The sequence below is a fragment of the Molothrus aeneus genome, chromosome 4 (assembly GCF_037042795.1).
Source record: "Molothrus aeneus isolate 106 chromosome 4, BPBGC_Maene_1.0, whole genome shotgun sequence".
Taxonomy (NCBI): Eukaryota; Metazoa; Chordata; class Aves; order Passeriformes; family Icteridae; genus Molothrus; species Molothrus aeneus.
In genome coordinates this window covers 71,894,420-71,918,643 of record NC_089649.1, presented here as the reverse complement: position 1 = coordinate 71,918,643, position 24,224 = coordinate 71,894,420, and the positions used below count along the sequence as shown (strand labels likewise).

General features: G+C 68.7%; 3 protein-coding genes across 3 annotated transcripts; 2 read left to right on the top strand and 1 right to left on the bottom strand.

Annotated features, from left to right (window-relative positions):
• The first annotated feature begins 1,213 nt into the window (after positions 1–1,213).
• WDR54 (WD repeat domain 54) lies at positions 1,214–8,095 on the top strand. The gene is made up of 10 exons (XM_066549265.1): positions 1,214–1,239; positions 1,907–2,114; positions 4,077–4,139; positions 4,228–4,294; positions 4,921–4,977; positions 5,050–5,177; positions 5,914–6,014; positions 6,094–6,256; positions 6,993–7,067; positions 7,189–8,095. The coding sequence occupies exons 1-10, from the start codon at positions 1,220–1,222 to the stop codon at positions 7,318–7,320; spliced, it is 1,014 nt and encodes a 337-aa protein (XP_066405362.1). The 5' UTR covers positions 1,214–1,219; the 3' UTR covers positions 7,321–8,095.
• Positions 8,096–9,773: 1,678 nt separating this feature from the next.
• On the bottom strand, positions 9,774–14,752 carry LOC136556210 (rho-related BTB domain-containing protein 2-like). Its single transcript, XM_066549264.1, has 9 exons — positions 14,528–14,752; positions 14,142–14,245; positions 12,679–12,864; positions 11,504–12,300; positions 10,902–11,020; positions 10,505–10,655; positions 10,209–10,297; positions 10,023–10,128; positions 9,774–9,943 (listed from the first exon to the last, which is right to left on the bottom strand). Exons 1-9 carry the CDS (start codon positions 14,717–14,719, stop codon positions 9,774–9,776), a joined length of 1,914 nt encoding a protein of 637 aa, XP_066405361.1. The 5' UTR covers positions 14,720–14,752.
• Positions 14,753–16,796: 2,044 nt separating this feature from the next.
• On the top strand, positions 16,797–23,972 carry LOC136556209 (drebrin-like). The gene is made up of 13 exons (XM_066549263.1): positions 16,797–16,887; positions 18,145–18,197; positions 18,281–18,393; positions 18,479–18,553; positions 19,009–19,143; positions 19,260–19,337; positions 19,846–19,997; positions 20,864–20,918; positions 21,715–21,789; positions 21,902–22,010; positions 22,082–23,064; positions 23,750–23,795; positions 23,872–23,972. The coding sequence occupies exons 1-13, from the start codon at positions 16,802–16,804 to the stop codon at positions 23,970–23,972; spliced, it is 2,061 nt and encodes a 686-aa protein (XP_066405360.1). The 5' UTR covers positions 16,797–16,801.
• Positions 23,973–24,224: the final 252 nt, after the last annotated feature.

The window sequence follows — 24,224 nt, the reverse complement described above, 5'->3', positions numbered from 1 at the left end:
TGCCACACAGCCCAGCGTGGCCCCTCAGCTCATCCCAGTACATCGCAGTTCATCCCAGTATGGTCCAGTACCTCCCAGGCCACCCCAGCATGGCCTCCCAGCTCATCCCAGTACACCCCAGTACATCCCAGTATAGCCCAGTGCATCCCAGTTCATCTCACTACGCTCCAGTATAGCCCAGTACCTCCCAGCCCACCTCAGCATGGCTCCCCAGTATAGTCCAGTACATCCCAGTATAGCTCAGTAAATCCCAGAACAGCCCAGTATAGCCCAGTACCTCCAAGCCCACCCCAGCATGGACTCCCAGCTCATCCCAGTACAGCTCAATACCTCCCAGCCCACCTCAGCATGGCTCACCAGTATAGTCCAGTACATCCCAGTATAGCTCAGTAAATCCCAGAACAGCCCAGTATAGCCCAGTACCTCCAAGCCCACCCCAGCATGGACTCCCAGCTCATCCCAGTACAGCTCAATACCTCCCAGCCCACCTCAGCATGGCTCACCAGTATAGTCCAGTACATCCCAGTATAGCTCAGTAAATCCCAGAACAGCCCAGTATAGCCCAGTACCTCCAAGCCCACCCCAGCATGGACTCCCAGCTCATCCCAGTACAGCTCAATACCTCCCAGCCCACCTCAGCATGGCTCACCAGTATAGTCCAGTACATCCCAGTACATCCCAGTGCATCCCGGTATATCCCAGTATAGCCCAGTACCCCCCAGCCCACCCCAGTACGGCCTCCCAGCTCATCCCAGTACATCCCAGTGCATCCCAGGGCATCCCAGTACATCTCAGTACATCTCAGTGCATTCCAGTGCATCCCAGTATAGCCTAGTACCTCCCAGCCCACCACAACATGGCTCCCCAGCTCATCCCAGTACACCCCAGTACATCCCAGTATACCCCAGTATATCCTAGTACACCCCAACTCCCCACATCCCCCATCCCCTCCCAGCCATCCCCCGCCCCCTCTGCCCCGCTCCGCCGCCTCCCAGTCCCTCCCAGTTCTCCCAGTCCCTCCCAGTCCCTCCCAGTCCCTCCCAGTCCCTCCCAGTTCTCCCAGTCCCTCCCAGTCCCTCCCAGTCCCTCCCAGTTCTCCCAGTCCCTCCCAGTCCCACCTCGGCCATCTCCGCCCCTTTGGCGTCCCGGGCTCCACGGCAACGTGACGTAATCACCGTGCGCCGCCCGCCTTTGCGTCATCACTCCGCGACGCGTCTCCATGGCGGCGGCAAGCGCCGTGTGAGCGGGGACGGGGGGAGGGAAGCCGGGGGGAACCCGGGGGCGCTGAGGGGAAACTGAGAGGAACCGGGGGCACTGAGGGGAACCGGGGGCACTGAGAGGAACCGGGGGAGGCTGAAGGGGAACCGGGGGACACGGAGGGGAACCGGGAGGGAACCGGGGACACTGAGGGAAAGCGGGAGGGAACCGGGAGGCACTGAGGGGAACCGCGGGGGAACGGGCCTCGGGGAGGGCGGGACGGGCAGGGCGGGGGGCTCGGGAAGGGCTCGGGAAGGGCGGGGGGTCCGTGAGGTGGGGCTGGGCTGGGGTCCCTGGCACAGGAGATTGGGCCGGGGGTTGTGGGGGGCGCTGGGAGGGGAGAGGGGTGGATCTGCCCCCAGCCCCCTGGATCTGCCCCCAGACCCCCTGGATCTGCCCCTTGCTCCTCTGGATCTGCCCCTTGCTCCTCTGGATCTGCCCCTCCCCATCTGAACCCATCACCAGCCCCACACCAGCCCCATCCCTGCCCCTCTTGAATCCTCCCCCATTCCCTCTCTATTCCCTCCCCACCCCTCAGATCCACTCCAGCTCCCCCAGAATCTGCCCCAAACCCCCCCTGGCTGTGCCCCCCGACCCTGGCACCCCCCGGCTGTGCCCCCCGGCGCTGGCAGCCCCGGTTTGCCCGCAGGCCGTACCGGCGGGAGCGGAGCCTGGCTCTGCGGAGCAGCAGCTCCGCCCTGTACAACAACCTGGCCGTGCTGTGCCCGCCCAGCCGCGCCCCCGCCTTCGGGGCCGTGCACGGCTCCAGCCTCAGCCTGCTGGCCAGCGAGGGGCCCCCCCGGCAGCTGCAGGCCAGGGGAGGGGGCTCTGCCCTCAGCACCCCCCTGCTGACCCAGGTGAGGGACGGGGACAGCCCGGGCCGGGTCCTGCTGGCAGCGAGCAGGGGGTGGCACCCGGCCCTGGCACCTCCCTGGCACTGTGGGGGGGGGGTGGGTCCTGTCACAGCCCTGGCACTGAAATGGGGCGGGGGGTTCAGGATTCTGTGGGGTCCAGAGTGTGGGGAGGGGAAAGGAGCCCCCTGAGGGGTCTGGGGGAATTTGGGGGAACTGCAGCCTGGGAGAGGGGCTGGGGGGGTCCAGGAGGAGATTGGGGGACTCTTGTTAGAGGAGAAAGGGTTTGGGGGGCTCCGGGAGGAGATTTGGGGGTTCCAGGATAAAATTTGGGGGCTTCTGTTCCAGGAGGAGATTTAGGGAAGAAGGGTTTGGGGGACTCCAGGAGGGGTTTGGGGGCTCCTGTTCCAGAAGAAGGGGTTTGGGGGGCTCCAGGAGGAGATTTGGGGGATTCTGTTCTAGGAGAAAGGGTTTGGAAGACTCCAGGGGGTGTTTGGGGCTCTCCAGGAGGAGATTTGGGGGCTCCAGGAGAAAACCTGGGGGCTCTTGTTCCTGGACGAAGGCTTTGGGGGGCTCCAGGAGGGGTTTGGGGGCTCCAGGAGGAGATTTGGGGGCTCCGGGATAAAATTTGGTGGCTCCTGTTCCAGGAGGAAGGGTTTGGGGGCCTCGAGGAGGAGTTTGGGAACCTCCAGGAGGAGATTTGGGGGCTCCAGGAGGAGATTTGGGGGCTCCTGTTCCAGGAGAAGGGGTTTAGGGGCTCCAGGAGGAGACTGGGGAGCTCCAGGAGGAGATTTGGGGGTTCCTGATCTAGGAGGAGAAGTTTGGGGGGCTCCAGGAAGGGCCTGGGGGCTCCTTTTCCAGGGGTAGGAGCTTGAGGGGCTCCAGGAGGAGATTTGGGGGCTCCTGTTCCAGGAGAAGGGTTTGGGGGGCTCCAGGAGGAGATTTGGGGGTTCCTGATCCAGGGGTAGGAGTTTTGTGGGCCTCCAGGAGGAGACTGGAAGACTCTTGTTCCAGGAGGTGATTTGGGGGCTTCAGGAGGAGATTTTGGGGCTCCTATTCCAGGAGAAGGGGTTTGGGGGGCTTCAGAGGGGGTTGGGGGGCTCCAGGAGGGGTTTGGGGGGCTCCAGGAGGAGCCTGGGAGCTCTTATTCCAGGAGGAAGAGTTTGGGGGGCTCCAGGAGGGGTTTGGGAACCTCCAGGAGGAGATTTGGGGGCTCCAGTTCCAGGGGTAGGAGCTTGAGGTGCTCCGGGAGTAGATTTGGGGTGCTCCAGGAGGAGATTTGGGGGCTTCTGTTCCAGGAGGAGGGGTTTGGGGGGCTCCAGGAGGAGTTTGAGAACCTCCAGGAGGAGATTTGGGGCCTCCAGGATAAAATTTGGGGGCTCCTTTTCCAGAGGTAGGCGTTTGGGGGGCTCCAGGAGGAGATTTGGGGGCTCCAGGAGGAGATTGGGGGGTTCCTGATCCAGGGGTGGGAGTTTGGGGTTCACGTGGAGGAGGATTTGAGAGGTTTCCCCAGGAGGGGATTTTGGGGGTTCTCCAGGGGAAGACCCCCCAGGAGGTGGGGTTGGAGGGATGTTTTGGGGGTGCTGACCCAGGGGGGGACAGGGGGGTCCCTCAGTGTCCCCAGAGGGGACAGGGGGGTCCCTCAGTGTCCCCAGAGGGGACAGGGGGGTCCCTCAGTGTCCCCATGGGGGGACAGGGGGGTCCCTCAGTGTCCCCAGAGGGGACAGGGGGGTCCCTCAGTGTCCCCAGGAGGGACAGGGGGGTCCCTCAGTGTCCCCAGGAGGGACAGGGGGGTCCCTCAGTGTCCCCAGGAGGGACAGGGGGGTCCCTCAGTGTCCCCAGGAGGGACAGCAGGGTCCCTCAGTGTCTCCAGAGGGGACAGGGGGTCCCTCAGTGTCCCCAGGGGGGTCCCTCAGTGTCCCCAGAGGGGACAGGGGGTCCCTCAGTGTCCCCTCTGTGTCCCCACAGGCCACGTGGTGCGAGCTCCCATCGCGGGTGCTGCTGGTGCTCACGTCCCAGCGCGGGGTGCAGGTGAGGCCTGGGGGGTCCTGGGGGGTCCTGGGGGGCACTGGGAGTCCCCCTGTCCCCCCAGAGTGTCCCAGCTGTCCCTCCATGGCAGATGTACGATGCTGATGGCTCCACCATGGTGTTCTGGCACGCCCTGGATGTCCCGGAGCTCCCGGCAGGTGAACCCCCCCCCCCCGAGCCCCCCAGCCCTGCCCAGGCCACCTCTGAGCCTGTCCCCAAGTGCCACCTGCACAGGGCTGGGGGATCCATCCCCCCAGGGATGGGCACTGCACCCCTGCCAGGGTGGGAATTCCAGCCCTTTCCAGGAAGGAATTTTGCCAATATCCAACCTAGACCTCCCCTGGCACAGCCTGGGGCTGTTCCCTCTCATCCTGTCCCTGTTCCCTGGTTGTCCCCTCCTGTTGAGTTGTGCAGAGCCACAAGGTCCCCATTTATCCAACCCTTCTGTCAAACCTTAAAACTTTGCTACAAATCCATTTCCCACAGCCCCTGATCCCCCTTTTCTCCGGGCTGAGCCCCTTCCCCACCTCCTGCCCACCAACACCTCAAGATCTTCTTGTGACAGGCCCAAACCTGTGCCAGGACTGGGGTGTGACCCCCAATTCCTGTCCCAGACCTGTTCCCTTCCCCAATTCCTGTCCCAGGGTGACACAAACCTGGTCCCTTCCCCAGTTCCTGTCCCAGACCTGTTCCCTTCCCCAGTTCCTGTCCCAGGGTGACACAAACCTGGTCCCTTCCCCAGTTCCTGTCCCAGGGTGACACAAACCTTTCCCTTCCCTTCCAGCACATTCCGTGTTTGCCCGAGGCATCGCTGCTGCCGGCGGCCGCTTCATCTGCGTGGGTGAGCCCAGGGCGTGGGCAGGGTGGTGGCCCTGGGCTGGCCCAGCCCCTGCTGACCCCCCTGACCCCACAGGGACATCCTTTGGCGCCGTGCTGGTGTTTGACATCCCCCCAAAAGGGACCAACGTGACGCTGAGCGAGGTCCTGGAGCAGCACCGGGATCCCATCACCGACATCGCGGCCGAGCAGGGCCAGGCCCCGGTATGGGGGGAGAAGGGGACCCTAAATCTCATCAGGGACATCTTCCACTGTCCCAGGTGGCTCCAGCCTGGCCTTGGACACTTCCAGGGACCCAGGGGCAGCCACACCCTCACAGGGAAGGATTTCTTCCCAAAATCCCACCCAAATCTCCCCTTCCCCAGCGAGAAGCCGTTCCCTGTGTCCTGTCACGCCATCCTTTGTCCCAAATCCCTCCCATCTCTCCTGCAACCTCCTGGAAGCTCCCAGGGCAGGTCCCTGCAGACTCACCAGCCAGTTTCCTCCCACTCAGCACTTTCCCTGATGAGTCACTGAACTTTCCTTGCTCTGGGATCCCCAAGGAATTCATCCCCCAGATGCCATTCCCGAGCTGCCGTGTCACCGTGGGGACACGGAGCTCTTGTGTCACCTCCCACTGCCACCCCGGGCTTTGCTCCCAGGGTTCCCAGGGCTGCACTGGGGCATTCCCAGGGCCGGGAGGAGCCGGGAATCCTCATGGAGGGAGGGAGGGAGGGAGGGAGGGGTGCCCTGATCCTTCCTCGAATCCACCCTGGTGTGGCCGCGTGGGCAGGGCCGGACGAGTTCCAACGGAGCCGCCCCCGGGCGCTGCCGGCCCCGCTCCCGGCCGGGACCCGTCAGCACTTGAGGAGCTGTCCCGGCTTGTCCCGGTGCCCGTGGGACAGTGCCACCGCGGAGCTGGGGACACTGCCCGGTGTCCCTGAGCCACCTCTGCCCACAGGACGGGGCTGGGGACCTGGTGACAGCCGATGACTCCGGGACGCTGTGCCTGTGGAGCAGCGGGGAGGAGTTCACGCTGCTCGGGAAGATCCCGGGATCTGGGTGAGCGCCGGGGATGCCGCGGGGCGCTGGACACGAGGACGGGACACCCTGCGGTGGTGACACGTGGCCCTGTGTCCAGCTGCACGTGCTCCTCGGTGGCGCTGTGGAACGGGATCGTGGCCGCGGGCTACGGGAACGGGCAGATCCGGCTCTGGGAGGCGGGCTCGGGGCGGATCCGCGCCCAGGTCAGCGCCCACGCCCGCTGGATCTACGCGCTCGACCTGGCACCGCTCACCGGCAAGGTACGGGGGCACAGCTGGGGGCACAGCTGGGGGCACACTCAGCATCCCATGCTGGCATCCTGCCCAGTATCCCAGCCTGCATCCCACACTGACATCCACCTGGTATTCCATCCTGAAATCCCAGCCTGGCATCCCACTTTGAATTCCAGTCTGAAATCCCAACCTGGCATTCCAACCTGGTATCCCACCCTACATCCCACCCTACATTCCACCTGGCATTCCAACCTGAAATCCCAACCTGGAATTCCAACATGAAATCCCAATCTGGCATTCCAGCCTGAAATCCCACCCTGAAATTCCAGTCTGAAATCCCAACCTGGCATCCCACCTAGCATCCCAACCTGAAATCCCAGCTTGGAATTCCAACCTGAAATCCCAACCTGGTATTCCATCCTGAAATCCCAACCTGGCATCCTACCTGGCATTCCAACCTGAAATTCCAACCTCAAATCCCAGCCTGGCATCCCACCCTGGCATTCCAGCCTGAAATCTCCACCTGGCATCCCACCTTGAATTCCAACCTGAAATCCCAACGTGGCATTCCAACCTGAAATCCCAACCTGACATCCCACTTTGAATTCCAGCCTGAAATCCCAACCTTCACCCCATCTCACCCCACATCCCACCTGGCATTCCGCCCTGAACTCCCACCCTGATATCCTGCCCCAGTGTCCCACCCTGCCAGTGGCACTGCCACCTCCGTGGTGTCCCCACTGTCCCCCTGCTCCCCTGGCAGCTGCTGTCGGGTGCAGAGGATTCCTTTGTCCACGTCTGGAAGCTCAGCAGGAACCCGGACACCGATGACATCGAGGTCAGTCCGGGCTTGGGACGGGGACACGGGGCTGCTCCACGGGGACAGGGGACAGGGACGTGGCCCTTGGGGCTGTGGGAATCCTGGAATTCGGGTTGGAGTTGGCTCCGCCCCCCCGCAGGTGCAGCACTGCCACGCCGAGTGTGTGACGGACACTCAGGTGTGCGGCGCCCGCTTCTGTGACCCCGCCGGGGACACCTTCGCTGTCACCGGCTACGACCTGAGCGAGATCCTCTGCTACGGCCCCGCCTGAGCCGGGGCTGCTGCCGGGATAACGGGAACGCCGGGAACGCCGAGAATGCCGGGACAATCCACCGGGGATGCCGGGACGCTCCCCCTGGGTGAGGGCTGAGCACAGATCCCCCCGCGCAGCTCCGGCCGGGATCCCCCCCTGCCCCAAGCCCTCCCGAGGGCTGGGAGCGGCTCCAGCAGCCCCGAGGGGATCCTCCCATGGCTCCCACCGGCTCCGGGATCCTCCCGTGGCCTCCCGCCCTTCCCGGAGGGTGGCGTGGCTGGGAACGGAGCCGGCTCAGACGGGAGGATCCCGGGAAACCTGTGCTACCTGCTGCTCCGGCCCGAGCCCAGCCCAGCGTCCCAGCGTGCAGCATCTGCCGGGCACAGCTCCCGGGGAGGGGAAAAAATGGGGGAGGGAGGCCAGGAGGAGGACATGGGGGACCTGGGGCATCCTGCGTCCCAACCCCCCCGGGATCCCAAATCCCCATGGGATGCTGCAGTCCCATGGCCACGGGCCAGATGTTTGAGGCCCCAGCTGTGCTGCGGGGCTGGAAACGGCAGCAGCAGCTGCAGCGGGACCCCAGGGACATCCCTGGGTCCCCTCCAGCCTTGACCGTCCTTGACCCCCCCCACGGGAGCTGAGGTGACCCCAAGCTCTGCTCCCAGGGAGGGGGGAATGGGGGGACCCAGCCCTGGAGCTGGGGGGGCTCAGCCTGGGACAGGCCCTGAGGTGGGGGGAACCCCCCAAGCCCACCCCACCCCCCCTGCCATGCCGGGGACCCCCCCACCCTGAAGGTCCCACTCGTGTCCCCCCAATGTGTGGGTCAGGTCCCCCCATTTCTGTTCCACTCCCCCCAGTAAATACACCCCAGTGAAGCCCCCCCGTGTCACTCCTTCCTGGGGGGGAGGGCTCGTGTACTGGGGGGCTCTGCAGGGTTTGGGGGGGCCCAGCAGGGTTTGGGGGAGCTCTGCAGGGTTTGGGGGGGCCCAGCAGGGTTTGGGGGGCCCAGCAGGGTTTGGGAGGCCCCGGCAGGGTTTGGGAGGCCCCAGCAGGGTTTAGGGGGCCCAGCAGGGATTGGGAGGCCCCAGCAGGGTTTAGGGGGCCCAGCAGGGATTGGGGGGGCCCAGCAGGGTTTAGGGGGGCCAGCAGGGTTTGGGGGGGCCCAGCAGGGTTTGGGGGGGCCCAGCAGGGTTTGGGGAGGCCCAGCAGGGTTTGGGGGGGCCCTGCAGGGTTTGGGGGGGCCCAGCAGAGTCCAGCTCCGTTACAAAAAGCTTTATTAAAGGTTAAAACAGCCGCTGCTGAGGTGGGGGGGCCCCGCTCCGGGCCGGGTAGGGCCCCGAGGCCGGGGTGGGGGCGGCCCCGCTGTGCTCCTGGGGTAAAAAAGTGTAAAAACGGTTGTGCAGTTCAGCCCGGGGGCGGGCACGGTGCTCCCCCCCTCACTCCGGGGTGGGGACACATCCCGGCGACAGCGACAATGCCACCACGCCCTCGGGACAGGGACAATGATCCCCCCCCCCCAGTCCAAGGCACAGAGATGAGCCGGGGGCTCTCGCAGCCACACAAGCACCCAGGGACCCCTCCCCGCGCCCACCCACCCACCCAGCCCGCCCTGCTCACAGCTTGGCCCCCCCCGCCCCACGCTGAGGGAGGAGGGGAGAAAATACAGCACCAGAGAGCCCTACGGGGGTGGGGACCCCCCGAAAAGAAAGGGGGAGCGGCAGAGCCCCCGCTCCCCGCGCACCCCCAGCCCCAAATACTGCTCGGTCAGAGGTAGCACCAGCGATGGCCGCGGCCGGCGGGGGGGCCCTGCCGGGGGGAGGGGGCTCAGCACGGCCCCCCCCCCACCGGGGAAAGGCACGGTGGGACCGGGGGGCTGCGACCCGGCAGAGCCTGTAAACAGCCGGGGAGGGGGGGTAAACAGGCCCTTGGGGACCCCCACCCCGGCCAAGCCCCCTGGTTCAGGGTGGGGAGGGGTCCCAGGGCTGAGAGCCACAGCCCGGGGCAGGGGGGGTCCTGGGCCAACCCCTCTGTTGAGTGTGGGGTCCCTGGGGTTGAGGGTGGGGGTCCCGAGCCCTCAGCCCAGCACAGGGACCCCCAGCCCTTCATGGGAGCCCTGGGCCCAAGCCCCCCCTCAGCACAGGGACCCCCAGCCCAGCGGAGCCCCCCAGCCCTTTATAAAAGCCCCAGGCCAATGGCCCTCACTGCACACAGGGACCCCCAGCCCAGCTGAGCCCCCCAAGTCAAATGTGGGGGACTCGGGGCCTGAGCCCCCAGCCCAGCACAGAGACCCCCAGCCCAGCCAAGCCCCCCAGCCCCGAGCCCCCCACTCACCACAGGGACCCCCAGCCCAGCTGAGCCCCCTCACCCTGCACGGGGACCCCGGGGCCGAACCCCCTGCTCAGCACAGGGGCTCCCAGCCCTCCCGAGCCCCCCAGCCCCACACGGGGGCCCCCTCCCCGAGCCCCCCCCGCTCAGGACACGGGGGGTGAGGGTCTCCAGAAGCACCACTTGCTGCGGGGGTGCTGCTTGCGCTGCAGCTGCTCCTCGCGCTCCCGCTCCTTCTTGGAGCGCAGGTACAGATCCTCCTCCTTCAGGTACCACACCGGGGGCCAGCGGTGCCGCTCGAAATGCGCCTGGTTCTCTGCGGGGACATCCCGGGGCTCAGGGCACGGCCGGGGACCCCCTGCCCTCCCCGTGCCCCCCGCTCACCCTCTCCGTACCTGGGGACATGAACTTCATCTCGCGGGGGAAGCGGCGGCACACGCGGTTGTAGTTGGTGCAGATGTAGTGCAGGCACCACGCCGCCAGCTGCCGGGCGTTGTGGAACTGGGGAGGGATTTGGGGGGGTCACCCCATCACCTGGGAGTCTCTGTGCCCCCCCCCGGGGGTCTCCAGCCCCCCCATACCTGCGTCATCTCCAGGTAGATGATGACCTGCTCGTCGATCTCCACGCGCTGCATGAAGGCCCGGAGCAGCTCGTCCACGGCGTATTGCTCTGGAAAGGGGGGGAAACGGGGGCTCAGGGGGGGTCACACACCGGGGGCAGGCCCCCCCGGGCCCCTCCAGGCTTACATAAGGACAGCGAGTGACACACGGGGACGATCGATCCGTCCCCGCGGCGGCAGCGGGGTATTGGCAGGTGACGTCAGGGGCCGCGGGGCTGCGGGCGGATACCGGGGGAAGCGGGAGAGGGGGGGCTCACCGGTGAGCGCCTGCAGGCGCGGCAGGCACAGCCGGTCCGTGAGGATCAGCAGCTCCATGGCGTCCAGGTCGGGCGTGGGGGTGAAGACCCCGGTGTAGAGGAAGTCGAGGACGGCGCGGAGGCAGGCGCAGTTGGTGCCAGGCAGCGACACCTGTGGGATCGGGGGTTGGGAGGAGCTCAGAGCCACCCCTAAAGGGGGTTGGGGGACAGGGGGACCCTCCTGGCAGTGCCTGAGCTGGCACAGCCCTGGAGAAGCCCCCACAACCCAGCACAGCTCCCTGTGCAAGAGGGAACCAGGACACACGTGTCCCTGGGCCTGGGGCTCTGAGCAGCCCCCTGACCCCGACCAAAATGCCCGCCCTGCCCCCCAGAGCCACAGGTCCCCCCTGGTCCCCACCTCGCTGGCGTAGCTCTCGCGGAAGCCCCCCCGGAACATGGCCCTCATCCAGTCACAGCCGGCGATGAGCAGCGGCTTGTGCGCCGGCACCGCGCCGTCATCCACGAGGAACACCACGTCTGGGGACAGGGGACAGCTCAGGAGGGGACACAGCCACCCCCTAGATATCCCTTGTGCCCCTCAGACCAGGGGCAGCCACCCCTGGGACACTGCAGACCAGGGACAGCCACTCATTGACAACTTCTGTCAAGAGGACAAGAATCCCTTGGACACCCTTCCATGGGGACAGCCACCCTTCAGACACCACTGCCTTGGGGACAAGAAACCCTTGGCCACCCTTTCCATGGGGACAGACACTCCTCAGACACCACTGCCTTAGGGACAAGCACCCCTTGGCCACCACCCCAAACTGCCACTCCACCCCAGCAGCACCTCCATGACTGACTGGGACGACCCCAGACTCCAAAGACCTCCAAAGAGGTGGAAGGGGCTCAGGTTGACCATAGCCCCGTGACCCCACTGGCACCACGAGAAGGTGACACCATCTAGAGGTGACAGTGGTGACCCTCCCATCTCCACAGCCGCCCACCCCACCCCTATACCTGCAAAGACGCCCTTGGCCAGGCACTCCTTGACGCGGTTGGCGCGGCGCACGTGGAAGGCCTTGGTGATCTCCTGGTTCATGAAGCTCTCCTGGTTGAGCTCGTTGGCCACCATCATGCGCAGGTCGAACACCTCCAGCAGCTCCGCCACGGCCCCCACCTGCCTCAGGTCTCCATGGGGCCTCTCCAGCTTCCCGGTGTACAGATATTCCAGCACGGCGCGCAGCGGCTCCGGCCGCACGCCCCGGTCCATGGCCACCACCGCCATCCGCCGCTCCCGCCCCGCCACCGGGTCGGCCACCGCCTCCCAGCACAGGCTCAGGAAGCCGCGGCCCCACGATGACAGGTCACGGGTGTCCCCGTCCCCCTCGCCGGGCGGCTCCTCCAGCGTGAAGAGGTCGTAGAAGCGGGAGCAGGCGGTGGCCAGGTAGACGCGGTGGGCGAAGACGCGGTGGCCGCCCTGCAGCTGGAAGACGACGTCGGCGCAGAGCGGGGCCTGGAACAGCGCGGCCGGGCCCCCCCCCAGGCCCGGGGGGGCGTCGGGCACCTGGATGAGGGGCGGGGGGGGCTTGGGGGGCAGGAAGGGCGCCTGCAGCAGCGGCCGCTGCATCTTGCGCAGGTGGGACTTCCAGAACTGCAGGTGGCGGCGGGACACGAGCGCGGCGCGGATGGCGTTGTCAAACACGTCCTTGACACCAAACTGGGCCACCACGCTGGTCTCGTAGTACGGCACCCCCAGCTCCTGGGCCACCTCGTGGCCCCGCTCCGGTGGAAGGATGTCCGAGGGCTTGATGGGCCTGGGGGGGGGACGGACAGGGTGGGGGCTGAGGAGCGGGTCCAGGGCAGCCCCTCCTCGTTCCAAGGATGCTGGGAGGTCTCATGGCCATGCCAGGGGGTGCTGGGAGGGTGGCCCCTCATTATGGGGGTGCCAGGGGGGCCTCCCAAGCCAGGAGTGCTGAGCAGGGCAGAGGTTCCACCCCACAAGTGCTGTCAGAAGCCCCTGACCCACAGGGGACCCCATTCTGTGGGGAGATGACACACCCTAACAGGGCGGTGACAAAACTGGGGGTCCCCATAGCAGCACAGGGAGGGGTCCCCACTTCAATGGGACTGGTGACGACACACTGAGGTGTCCCTGTCCCCGCGGGGCTGGGGGTGACGCTCTGGGGGCTCACTTGGCCAGCGGCCGGCGCGCGCGGTTGACGGCGTCCAGGTCGGCGTAGCGCAGGTCCAGCTGGCAGCCCACCAGCACGATGGGGGTGCGCGGGCAGAAGTGCTTGATCTCGGGGTACCACATGGTCTTCACGTGCCGCAGCGAGTTGGGGTTCGCCAGCGAGAAGCAGAGCACCACCACGTCCGACCTGCGGGGGCGAGGGCAGCGCTGTCCCGCTGCCACCCGCTGCCGCTCGGCGTCCCCAAACACGTCCCCAAACACGCCCAGCTCCGGCGGCACCCGCGTCCCAGCCCCGCCCCGGGACGCTGTCCCCAGCCTGGGACCCCCCAGGAGCCTCAGAACCCCCTGAGAGCCTCACAGCCACGGGAATCCCACAGATCCCCTGGGAACTCCACGGCCTCTGGGAGCCCCGTGACAGCGACAGGGGACAGGAGGGACCCGACGGGATCTGGCTTCGGGGTCACCACCGCCGGCCAAGCCACGGGCTGCCCCAGCTCGGGTGGGCCCCGTGGTGCTCCTGAGCACCCATAGGGGGGTCCCACGGGGGGTGCTTGGGTGGGTGCCAGCCCCAGCACCGGGGACATTCCACGCCTGCTGTCCCCGGTCCCGCCCCGCGCCGCCGTGGGGCGGCCGCTGCCATCCCAGGGAGTGAAAGGTGCCAGGGTACGTGGTGAGGGGTGCCAGGGGACATGGGGGGCTGTGCCAGGGACACACAGGGGGGTGCCAGTACCCCCAAGTCCCCGGAGCAGCCGCGTGGCCCCGGGCCCGGGTTGTTTTTAGTCCGTGCCGGGACGGGACGTGACCGGGAGGCGCCGCTGGAGCCGGGCCCGTGTCCCAGACCAAGATAGCCGCCACCGGCCCCCCCGGGGCCCCCGGCCAGCCCCGGGGCCACCGCGAGCCACGGGGACAGGGCCCCCCCAGCCCCCCCATTGCCGGCGGGCCCGGGGAGATTAGCGGTGCCGCGGGGCTGGCGCGGGGCGGCGGCGATAAGAGCCCGGACGTGCCAGCGGCCACGAGAACCGGCTGTTTACAACCGGCAGGCCACGGGAGATCTGGGGGGGCCCCCTCCTGCTGCCAGGTCAGCACCCCCCGAAAGGATTCCCGCACCACAAGAGCCCCCCTGGAGCCGCCCCCCACCCACAGCTCCGGAGGGGCCGCGAGCAGCCGGGTCCCTCTCGGGGCGGGGGCTGCGGGGGGTGCAGTGATGGGGTCACGGTGCCCCCAGAGGTGTGTCCCCAAAGGAGGGGGATGGGTTTGGGGTGCCGGAGCTGCTCCCCGGGCGCTGGCAGGAGCCCAAGGGGCTCCTTTGGCTCTGTGCATCCCGGGATGGGCAGGGCTTGCGCTCGGGTGCCGGGGGTGGGGGTTGGGTGCCGGTGACAGCAGCCGGGGTGCCGGTGGGGGTCTCGGGGTGCCGGTGGCGGTGCCGGTAGGGGGTGGGGTTCCGGTGGCGGGTCGCGGCCCCACCTGCCATAGGCGAAGCGCCGGTCTTTATGGTGGTCCCCAAAGGTGTCCCAGAGGCGCAGGGAGACGCTGACCTCGTCCACCACATCCCGGGAGCGCTCCAGCACCTGTCGGCACCGGGAACGGCACCGGGAACGGCACCATCACCGACCGCCCCGCCCGGAACCACCGGGACCACCCCGGTGTGCTCCCGCTACACCCTCCTGTTTCCCCCCTCGGTGTCCCTTGCGGTACCGACTGCTCCCGGGTGCTCGGTACCCCCTTTTGTTCCCCCCCCCCGCCCCGGTGCCCCTCCGTGCCGGGCGATGCCCGGTGCCCGGTGCCCCCGGGAACGCCCCTCCCGCCGTTCCCCCGCTCGCTCGGTGCCCGGCGGTGCCCGCGGCCCTCACCTCCTGGCAGACGCGGTACTGGTCGATGGCCCACACGGTGGGCACGTGTGTGGCCAGCAGCCGGTACTGGCTCAGCGTGGCGTTGCAGGCGCGGGCGCAGATCAGCCGCGTCTTGCCCACGGCGTTGTCGCCAACCACGACGCACTTGATGGTCTCGACGTTGGGCCGCTCGTAATCCACGTCGGGGTCCATGGGGCGCGGGGGGCCCCGGGCAGCGGAGCGACCCCGCTCAGCGCCCCCCGCCCGGCCCCGGCCCGTTACCGACCCCCGCCCCGCCCGCCCCGCCCCACCCCGCCCAGCAGCCAATCAGCGCGCGCCGCTGCGGCACGCCCCGCCCCGCCCCGCCCCGCCCCGCCAATCCCGCGCGGCGCCGCCCGCCTGGCCACGCCCCCCGCGGCCCCGCCCCGCGCGCGGACAAAGGAGCGCCGCCAGGGGGCGCCGCAACGCCACGTGACGGCTCAGCCCCCTCGGGGCCACGCCCACACCCGCGGCGGAGGTCACGCCCATTGGGCGGAGTCACTGGACACGCCCCAACGAGAGGCCACGCCCATATGGGCGGGGGGCGGGGTCGCGACAGCAGCGACAGCAGCGACAGCAGCGACAGCCGTGACACGAGGGACACCTGTGACAGCAGAGGCATCAGTGGCGCCAGGGACACCAGTGACAGTAGCGGGACACACCAGTGAAACCGGTGACGGCGGTAACCCCAGTGGCACCAGTCAAACCAGTGACACCAGTACAACCAGCACTACCAGTTACACCAGCCAAAGCAGTGACGTCACTGACAGCAGTGACAGCAGTGACAGCAGTGACAGCAGTGACAGCAGTGACAGCAGTGGTACCAGCAAAACCAGCAAAACCGGTAAAACCAGTGACACCAGTAAGAGTGACACCAGTAAAAAGTAACACCGGTGACACCAGCAACACCAGTGACACCAGTAATGCCACTCACACCAGTGACACCAGTGACACCAGTGACCCCCAGTGACAGGGGGTGACAGGGCTCGCCACACACTGGGCTGGGCGTGTCCCTGGGCCCAAGATCCCATTTTCCAGCATTTTTCTCCTCCCCGGGGATTTGGGATTTTCCAGCCGCGGTGCCCAAATAAGGGAACGGGGAGAGGCTTTGGGACAGGAGCCGTGCGGGGACGGGCCGGGCCAGACACTGGGCTGGGAATGTCCCCAAGACGTGCCCGCCACCCCCTTCATGGTCGAGGGGGACCCGGTGACTCCCCCAGCCCCCAAAATCCCCTTTCCTGGAGTAAAAAGGGAATGGGGGAGAGGCTCCAGGGCCGGGGGAAAGGACGGGGGGACAGTCTGGGGACCCTGATGGTGGGATGGGATCCTGGCACTGCAGCCACATTCCAGTGCTGGAGCCGGGCACACGGCCCAGCGTGGGCCCCTGGGACCTGCCCCATGTCCTGCTGTGACATCTGTGTCCTGCTGTGGGATCCTGGGACATCCACTGGCATTCCAGAGTGGGATCTTGGAACCTGCGTCCATGTCCTGAAATGGGAATCTGGCACAGCATCCTCATCCCAGTACAGGACCCCCATCCCAGTACAGGGACCTCCATCCTGGTACAGGATCCTAATCCTGGCATGGGACTCTCATCCTGGTACAGGGACCCTCATACAGAGACCCCTATCCCAGTACAGCACCCCCATCCCAGTACAGGGACCTCCATCCTGGTACAGGGAATCTCATTCCAGTACAGCATCCCCCATCCCAGTACAGGACCCTCATCCCAGTGTGGGACTCTCATCCCAGTACAGGTCCCCCACCCCTGTACAGGGATCCCCATCCCAGTATGGGACCCTCATCCTGCTGCAGGACCCCATCTGGGTACAGGGACCCTCATCCCAGTACAGGATCCTCATCCCAGTACAGGACCCAGGCCCAGTACAGGGACTCCCATCCCAGTACAGCACCCTCATCCCAGTATGGGACCCCCATACGGGAACCCCCATCCCGGTTCGGGACCCCCGTCCCGGTACAGGATCCTCATACAGGGACCCCCATCCCGGTACAGGACCCTCATCCCAGTACCGGACCCCGTCCCGGTGCGGGACCCAGGCCCGTTCCCCGCGTCCCAGCGCTCCCGGCGCCGCCCGTCCCGTCCCGTGCCGGTGCCTCCCGGCCGCTCCCGCCCCCGCCCCGCCCGGTGCCGCCCGTGGGCGGTGGAAAGTGCCGGGGGGGTGGCGGGGGAGGGAGGGGCGGGCGCAGGGCGGCGGCGGCGGCGGCCCCGGGATCGGGATCGGCCCCGGGATCGGGATGGCGGGGCCGGGGCTGGAGCGGTACCGGCTGGCGCTGCTGGCGGCGCGGGAGGACGTGGGGAACCCCCGGGCTGGGACCGACTGGTGAGAATGGGACAGCGGGAGAGGGAACGGGAGCCGGGAATGGAGACCGGGAACGGGGACGGAAGGGAGGACCGGGAACAGGGCACCGGGAATGAGGAGCCGGCACAGGGAACCGGGAATGGAGACGGGAACGGAAGAGGGCACCGAGACTGGGAACGGACACTGGGACAGGCACCGGACACAGGACCGGGAACGGGAGCAGGAACGGGCACCGGCACGGGCCGGGGCGTCGGGGGCGGGCCGAGAGGCACCGGTACCGGCACAGGCACCGGGACGGGGCTCCGGGGCGCACCGGGGTCTGGGCCGGGGGGTGCCGGTCCGCGGGGGGGTCCCAGGACTGAGCCCGCCGCGCTGGGAACCGGGAGCCCCAGCCGGTCTCGCCCCGTCCCGCCCGCTGCCTCCCGGTGCCGCCGGGCTGGGAGCGGCGCCGCCGCCCGGGGCTGGGGCAGGACGGGCCCGGGGGGGCTGCGGGAGCGGGGAGCACCCCGGGCTGCGGAAAGGGGGGTTCTGCCCGGCGGCACCGGGGGGACGCGCGTCCCGGGACGGTCCGGGGCTGGGGGTCCCGGGCTGGCCCCAGTTCGGTGCCGGTGCCGCGGGGCCGGTGTCCCCCAAAATCCCCATCCCGGGGTGGGGGCGACGGCACCGGCGCTCACCGGCCTCGCAGCCCCCCCGGCGTCACGGGAGCGCCCGTCCCCGTGGCCACCGGCAGCCCGGGCATTGCCCTCTGCCCCCGGAGCGCGGCTGGAGCCGCTCCAGCGCCGGCTCCTCCCGGGCGCCCTCCCGGCCGCGTGCCGGGCTCTGTCCCGCCATGTGGCGCCGCAGCCTGTCGCGACATGCCGTGACACGCGTGACGTGCCCCGCCGCGCCGCGCTCCACGCGTGCTGCCGGAGCCGTGCCCAGCCCCGAACCGGAGCCACGCGGGAACAAAGAGGGGCAGAGCCGCCGGGAATGCCCGCGAGGGGTGGAACGGTCCCGCCGGGATGGGGCCCCCCGAGCCCTCCCAGGGCCGGGCGGGGGTCCCGCAGCGCCGCACGGGGGGGGTCGCTGGGGAGGGGCGGTTGTGCCGCTCCGGCGCTTCCCACATTCCCATTGTCCCGGGGGCGGATGCTGCCGGCGGCACTTCCATGAATTCATCCCAAGCCGGTGGCACGGGGGAGCGCGGGGGGTGCCCGAGCCTGGCAGGTCCCCCCACTTTATGTGACACCCGCTGTGACCCCCCCACCCTGACCCCCACCCTGAGCCCCTTTGTCCCCCCAGGGCCGTCTTTGGCTATGAGAAGCACCACGACCTCAAGCTCCTGGATTCCGGAGGTACCGCGGGCGACGCTGCCGGGCAGTTTTGGGGGGGGGTCCCCGAGTTTCCCTGTACCCCCTCTGACCCCCCCTCATTACAGCCGGGGGGCCGGATGAGCTCGCTGGAAAATTCTCTGTGGGCAGCGTCATGTACGGGCTGTGCCGGGTCCCCGATCCCGGCTCCGGCACCCCCAGGATCGTCCTTATCAGCTGGGTGAGTCCTTATCAGCGTGGGGGGGGCGGCTCGGGGGGACCCCCGGCCGGGACCCCCCCGGGCTGAGCGATCCCTGCGGTGCCAGGTGGGGGAAAAGGTGCCCGAATCGCAGCGGGCGGCGTGTGCCGGGCACCTGCCGGCCATCCGGAGCTTCTTCAGGGTGAGTGGGGGGCACGGAGCCCTCGAGGGGGTGCTGGGGGGGTGGATCGGGGTCCTCGCCACCCCAAGTTCCCCATTCCTGCCCCCCCTGTCCCCCCCCATCCCGCCTCCCCGACCTTTGCCTGTGCCCGGGCGCATTCCTGGCGCTGCTGACTCAGCCGCGCTTTCCCAGTGCTCCCAGTCTTGGCCGCCGTGCCGGGGCTGTGGTTGGGATCCCTGCCCCCCCCCGGTCCCGTCCTCACGGGGGGGTCCCGTCCCGCCCCCCCATCCCCCGGAACAGCTTCCGCTGCTCTGTGTGGGTCCGGGGTCTGGATCCGGCCCCACATCTGGATCCGGCCCCACATCTGGATCCAGTCCCACATCTGACACGTCCGTGGGAATTGTGCCGAGATTCCCAGGGGAGGGTGGGCCGTGGGAGGGGTGGCACTGTCCCATCGTGGCCCGTGCCGGTGCCAGGAGGCCACGGCCGTGATCAGCGCCCGGCGCCCCGAGGAGGTGACGCTGGAGGGGCTGCGCCGAGTGCTGGCACAGCTGGAGCCCCCCGCCCCTCGCCCTCCCAGGAGGACCCCCCAGGACCCCCCGGAGCTGGTGGTGAGTGGGGGGCGATGTCCCTGGGGGGCGGTGGGTGCTTGCTCGCCCTTCCCGGGGCTCTTTGGGGGTGTTGGGGGGTTCTGGGGGTCCCACGCTGCCCCCCCTGTGCTCCCCAGGGCACGAACTACCGCAAGACCAACCCGGCGCTGGAGCTGCAGCGCACCCAGCGCGATTCCTTCTGGGAGCAGGCTGAGGTGAGGGGTGGGGGGGCTGGGGAAGGGCTGGGGGGTCCCCCGGTATCCTGGGGACGGGGTCACGGCTGCGGCCTCGGGGCAGAGCCCGGGGGTCCCAGTGCCGAGCTTGGTGGGGGTCCCGGTGCCGCTGTGGGGTGCAGTGGGGTCCCGGTCCCAGCCCAGGGGTCTGTGGGGGTCCCGGTGCCGGTGTGGGGTGCAGTGGGGTCCCGGTGCCGCTGTGGGGTGCAGTGGGGTCCCGGTGCCGGTGTGGGGTCTGTGGGGGTCCCGGTGCTGACGCTGCAGGGGTCCCACTGCCCATGGGGTGGGGTGGGGGTCTCAGTCCCAGTGTCGAGCTCCGGGGGTTCTGGTGCCAGAGCTGGTGCGGCGGTCCGTGGGGTCCCGGTGCCGGTGCCGGTGCCGGTGCCGGTGATGGCAGCGCGATCCCAGCGCCGCTCCTGGTGGGGGCCGGGTGAGTTCCCGGTCCAGCCGCCGGTGCCGGTTCCGGGCGCTGATCCCGGTGCGTGCGCAGCGCGAGGAGCAGCAGCGGAAGGAGCAGGAGAAGCAGCGGGAGCGGGAGCAGCGGCGGCGCTGGGAGCGGGAGCGCATGGAGGAGGAGCGGCTGCAGGCGGCGGAGCGGGAGCGGCGGCTGCAGGAGCGGGAGCGGCTCATCGAGGAGCGGCGGTGAGGGGCAGCGATGGGCTCCATCCCCGTCCCAGCCCCGTGTCCCCATCCCTGTCCCAGACCCGTGTCCCCATCCCTGCCCCAGCCCCGTGACCCCATCCTTGTCCCAGACCCGTGTCCCCATCCGTGCCCCAGCCCCGTGTCCCCATCCCTGCCCCAGCCCCGTGTCCCCATCCCTGTCCCAGACCCGTGTCCCCATCCCTGCCCCAGCCCCGTGACCCCATCCTTGTCCCAGACCCGTGTCCCCATCCCTGCCCCAGCCCCGTGTCCCCATCCCTGTCCCAGACCCGTGTCCCCATCCCTGCCCCAGCCCCGTGTCCCCATCCCTGTCCCAGACCCGTGTCCCCATCCCTGCCCCAGCCCCGTGTCCCCATCCCTGACCCAGCCCCGTGACCCCATCCCTGCTCCAGCCCCGTGACCCCATCCCTGACCCAGCCCCGTGTCCCCATCCCTGCTCCAGCCCCGTGACCCCATCCCTATATCCCACTGGTGTTTCCCATCTGTGTCCCATGTCCCATTCCCATGTCCCTGTCCCCATATCCCACCGGTGTTTCCCATCTATGTCCCATCCTGTCACATGTCCCATTCCCACATCCCACTGGTGTTTCCCAGCCTGTCCCATGTTCCACCCCCGTGCTCCCATCCCTGTCCCAGCCCAATGTCCCCATCCCTGTCCCATCCCCATGTCCCCATCCCTGTATCCCACTGGTATTTCCCATCTGTGCCCCATCCTGTCTCATCTCTCATTCCCATGTCCCCATCCCTGTATCCCGCTGGTGTTTCCCATCTGTGTCCCATCCTGTCACATGTCCCACCCCGTGTCCCCTCCGTGTCCCCTCGGTGACGCCCCCCGTGCGGCCCCGCAGGCAGGAGCAGGCGCGGCTGGACGCGGAGGAGCGGAGGAAGGAGCAGGAGCGATGGGTGAGCGGGAAGGGGGCAGGAATGGGGGGCTCAGGGGGATTTGGGGGGGCTCAGGGGGGATCGGGGGGGGGCCCGTCCCAGCAGGATCCAGGGCGTTCATCCCGGGCAGTCTGGGCTTCATCTCAGGGGGTTTCAGGGGGTGCATCCAGGGGGGTCAGTCCCAAGGGGTTCAGGGAGTTCTGGGCGTCTGTCCTGGGGGATCTGAAGGGGTTCATCCAAGGGATCCAGGGGGTCCATCCTGGGGAATCTGAAGGGGTTCATCCAAGAGGTCCAAGGGATCCACCCTGGGGGATCTGGGGTGTCCATCCTGGGGGATCTGGGGTGTCCATCTGGGGGGATGTGAAGGGGTTGATACCAGGGGATCTGGGGGGTCCATCCTGGGGGATCCAAGGTGTCCATCTGGGGGGATCTGAAGGGGTTGATACCAGGGGATCTGGGGGGTCCATCCCGGGGGATCGAGTGGGTCCAGCCGGGGGGGTACATCCTGCGGGATCTGGGGTTCATCCCGGGGAATCCGGGGTGTCCATCTGGGGCATCTGAAGGGGTTCATCCCGGGGAATCCGGGGTGTCCATCCGGGGCATCTGAAGGGGTTCATCCCGCGGGATCCGGGGCACCATCCCAGGAATCCGGGGGCTCCATCCCTTGGGATCGAGCGGGTCCATCCCAAGGGATACAGGAGATCTGTGGCAGGGAGATTCAGGGTGGGGCTCTGACCAGGGGAGGTGTGAGGGCTCTACCCAGGGCACCCAGGGCTCCATCCCAAGGGATCCCTCAGCGTTCCCATCGCTCCCGCAGGAGCAGCAGCAGCGGGAGCAGGAGGCGGCCGAGCGGGAGCGCGGGGGTCGCACCGGGCTCAGCGGGACGGCGGCCGTGAGTGCCGGGAGCGGGTCCCTCCGTGTCCCCGGGGGTCACAGGGGCACTGGCAGTGCTGTGGTGCCCCACGGTGCCCCGTGGCACCCCCGCTGACCCCCCGGTCCCGCAGGAAGCCGCCATCCTGGTCTCCCAGCGCACCCAGAACCCCCGGGAATTCTTCCGGCAGCGGGAGCGCTCGGGGTCCACATCCACATCCCCCCTGGCCGGCAGCACCCCCGGTAGGTGCCATGGGCGGCTTGGGGGGCACGGGGGGCTCTGGGGGTCCCTGCTGAGCCCTCGGCCCCGCCAGGTGCCCGCCGGCCCTTCCTGCGGTACCAGCGCAGCCTGACGGAATCCGCCTTCATCTTCCGCCGGCCGGAGCCCCCCCAGACCCCCCCGCCCGGCGCCTCCCGGGGGGCACCGCCCGCCAGCCCCCGCCGGCCGCCGCCGCCTCTGCCCCCCGGCCCCGCGGGGACAGCGACACCCCAGAGTGCCGCCAGCGGGACCCCCGCCAGCCCCAGGGGGAGGGACACCCTGGGGACGCCCCCCAGCCCAGCCCGAGCAGGGTCCCCCCATGCCACCAGCCCTGCGGGGACAGGGACCCCCCATGCCACCAACCCTCTGGGGACAGAGACCCCCCAGTGTGGCACCCTGGGGACCCCCGTCAGCCCCATGGGGACAGGGACCCCCCAATGTGGCACCCTGGGGACCCCCCCCAGCCCAGCCCGAGCAGGGTCCCCCCTTGCCACCAGCCCTGTGGGGACAGGGACCCCCCAAAGTGCCACCACCGGGACTCTCCACAGCCCCCTGGGGACAGGGACCCGTCCCTCTGCCACCCCAGGGAGCCCCTCCAGCCCTGTGGTGACGGCCACCCCCCAAAGTGCCACCACCAGCTCCGGGTCCCCCCCTGCCATGCCTGGGCCCCCTCCCAGCCCCCCCCGCATGGGGGTCCCCCCTGTCCCCTCCGGGCCGGGGTCTCCTGAAGGCACTGCTGGGCTCCAGCCCCTCCCTCCTTGCAGCACTCCGGCTTTGGGGTGTCCCCCCAGCCCCCCCCGGGATGTGCAGGGGCCCCCCCCGGACAGTCCCCCCTTCCCCAGCCCCCCAGCATGGGAATCCCTGGGGCCGCTGCTCGAGGATGTCCCCAGCCCGCGGGAGGGGTCCCCAAAACCCCCGGCCGGGCCCCCCCTGCACCATCCCGCACCCCCCCAGGATTTGGGGCGCAATGGAATCGGGGGGCACGAGTGGGGAGGGGGCTGGGAGGCCCCCTGGGAGCCGGGACCCCCCCCGGGGCAGGTACGGGGAGAGGCTGGGGGTGATGGGGGGGCTGAGGTGGGGTCTGGGGGTGATGGGGGAGCTGAGGTGGGGTCTGGGGGTGATGGGGGGCTGAGGTGGGGTCTGGGGGTGATGGGGGAGCTGAGGTGGGGTCTGGGGGTGATGGGGGGCTGAGGTGGGGTCTGGGGGTGATGGGGGACTGAGATGGGATCTGGGGGTGATGGGGGCTGAGGTGGGGTCTGGGGGTGATGGGGGACTGAGATGGGGTCTGGGGGTGATGGGGGACTGAGATGGGATCTGGGGGTGAGGGGGGCTGAGGTGGGGTCTGGGGGTGATGGGGGACTGAGATGGGGTCTGGGGGTGATGGGGGACTGAGATGGGAGGCTGGGGGTGATGGGGGGCTGGGGAAATATGGGGGGGCTGAGATGGGGGGCTGGGGGTTCTGTGGGCTGGGGGTGATGGGGGTTTGGGTTTCTGTGGGGCCGGGGGCAATCGGGGGGCGCGGGAGCTGCAGGGGCTGCAGGTTTTGGGGTTGGGGGAGCTCTGGCTGTGGGTCGGGGGGGAACCCAAGGTCCTGGGGGATATTCTGGGGGCTGGAGAGGGAATGGGGGGGGGGGGGGCAGGATGGGGGGTGGGGTCTCCTGGTGGGGGGGGCGGATCCATCTGGGGGTGCAGAGACCCCTCAGGCCCCTCCCACTTCCCGCAGGGGGAGGAGCCCAGCGAGAGCCTCGTCCTGCACAAAGCCACGCCAGGTACCCCAAAACCCCCCGGGAACCCCCCCAGATTTACCCCAAACCCCCCCAAATCTCACCCCCACTCTCCCCGCAGGCTTCGCGCTGCTGCTGGCCCGGGACGCCCCCCACCCACCGCTTTTGGGGGGCCCCAGCCCCCCCACCGATGACGAGGACCTCTCCCCCCACGCTGTGTAATGGGGAGGGGGCAACACCTCCTTTTGGGGTGGGGGGGGTCCCCCTATAGCACCACAGCACACCCCCTCCCCCTCACCCCCCCCTGCACAGCCCCCACCCCCTCTTGCACCCCAGAAGAGCAGCTTGGGGAGGGGGCAGCACTCCAAGACCCCCCCACCCCCACATGGGCACAGGGACCCCCACGCCCCCCTCCCCACCCAAAATCACACACAGCAGCTGTTAAATAAATTTTAATGCAAATTATTAGTGAAT

Excerpts from the sequence above, each read along its gene's own strand:
- WDR54 (XM_066549265.1), top strand. The coding sequence starts at position 1,220 with ATGGCGGCGGCAAGCGCCGT. Across the intron at positions 4,295-4,920 it reads TGTCCCGGAGCTCCCGGCAG|CACATTCCGTGTTTGCCCGA; the intron begins GTGAACCCCCCC and ends CTTCCCTTCCAG. Across the intron at positions 5,178-5,913 it reads CCGAGCAGGGCCAGGCCCCG|GACGGGGCTGGGGACCTGGT; the intron begins GTATGGGGGGAG and ends CTCTGCCCACAG.
- LOC136556210 (XM_066549264.1), bottom strand. The coding sequence starts at position 14,719 with ATGGACCCCGACGTGGATTACGAGCGGCCCAACGTCGAGACCATCAAG. Across the intron at positions 12,865-14,141 it reads CGGCGCTTCGCCTATGGCAG|GTCGGACGTGGTGGTGCTCT; the intron begins GTGGGGCCGCGA and ends TCGCCCCCGCAG. Across the intron at positions 9,944-10,022 it reads GATGAAGTTCATGTCCCCAG|AGAACCAGGCGCATTTCGAG; the intron begins GTACGGAGAGGG and ends ATGTCCCCGCAG.
- LOC136556209 (XM_066549263.1), top strand. The coding sequence starts at position 16,802 with ATGGCGGGGCCGGGGCTGGAGCGGTACCGGCTGGCGCTGCTGGCGGCG. Across the intron at positions 16,888-18,144 it reads CCCCGGGCTGGGACCGACTG|GGCCGTCTTTGGCTATGAGA; the intron begins GTGAGAATGGGA and ends TTGTCCCCCCAG. Across the intron at positions 18,554-19,008 it reads CCATCCGGAGCTTCTTCAGG|GAGGCCACGGCCGTGATCAG; the intron begins GTGAGTGGGGGG and ends TGCCGGTGCCAG.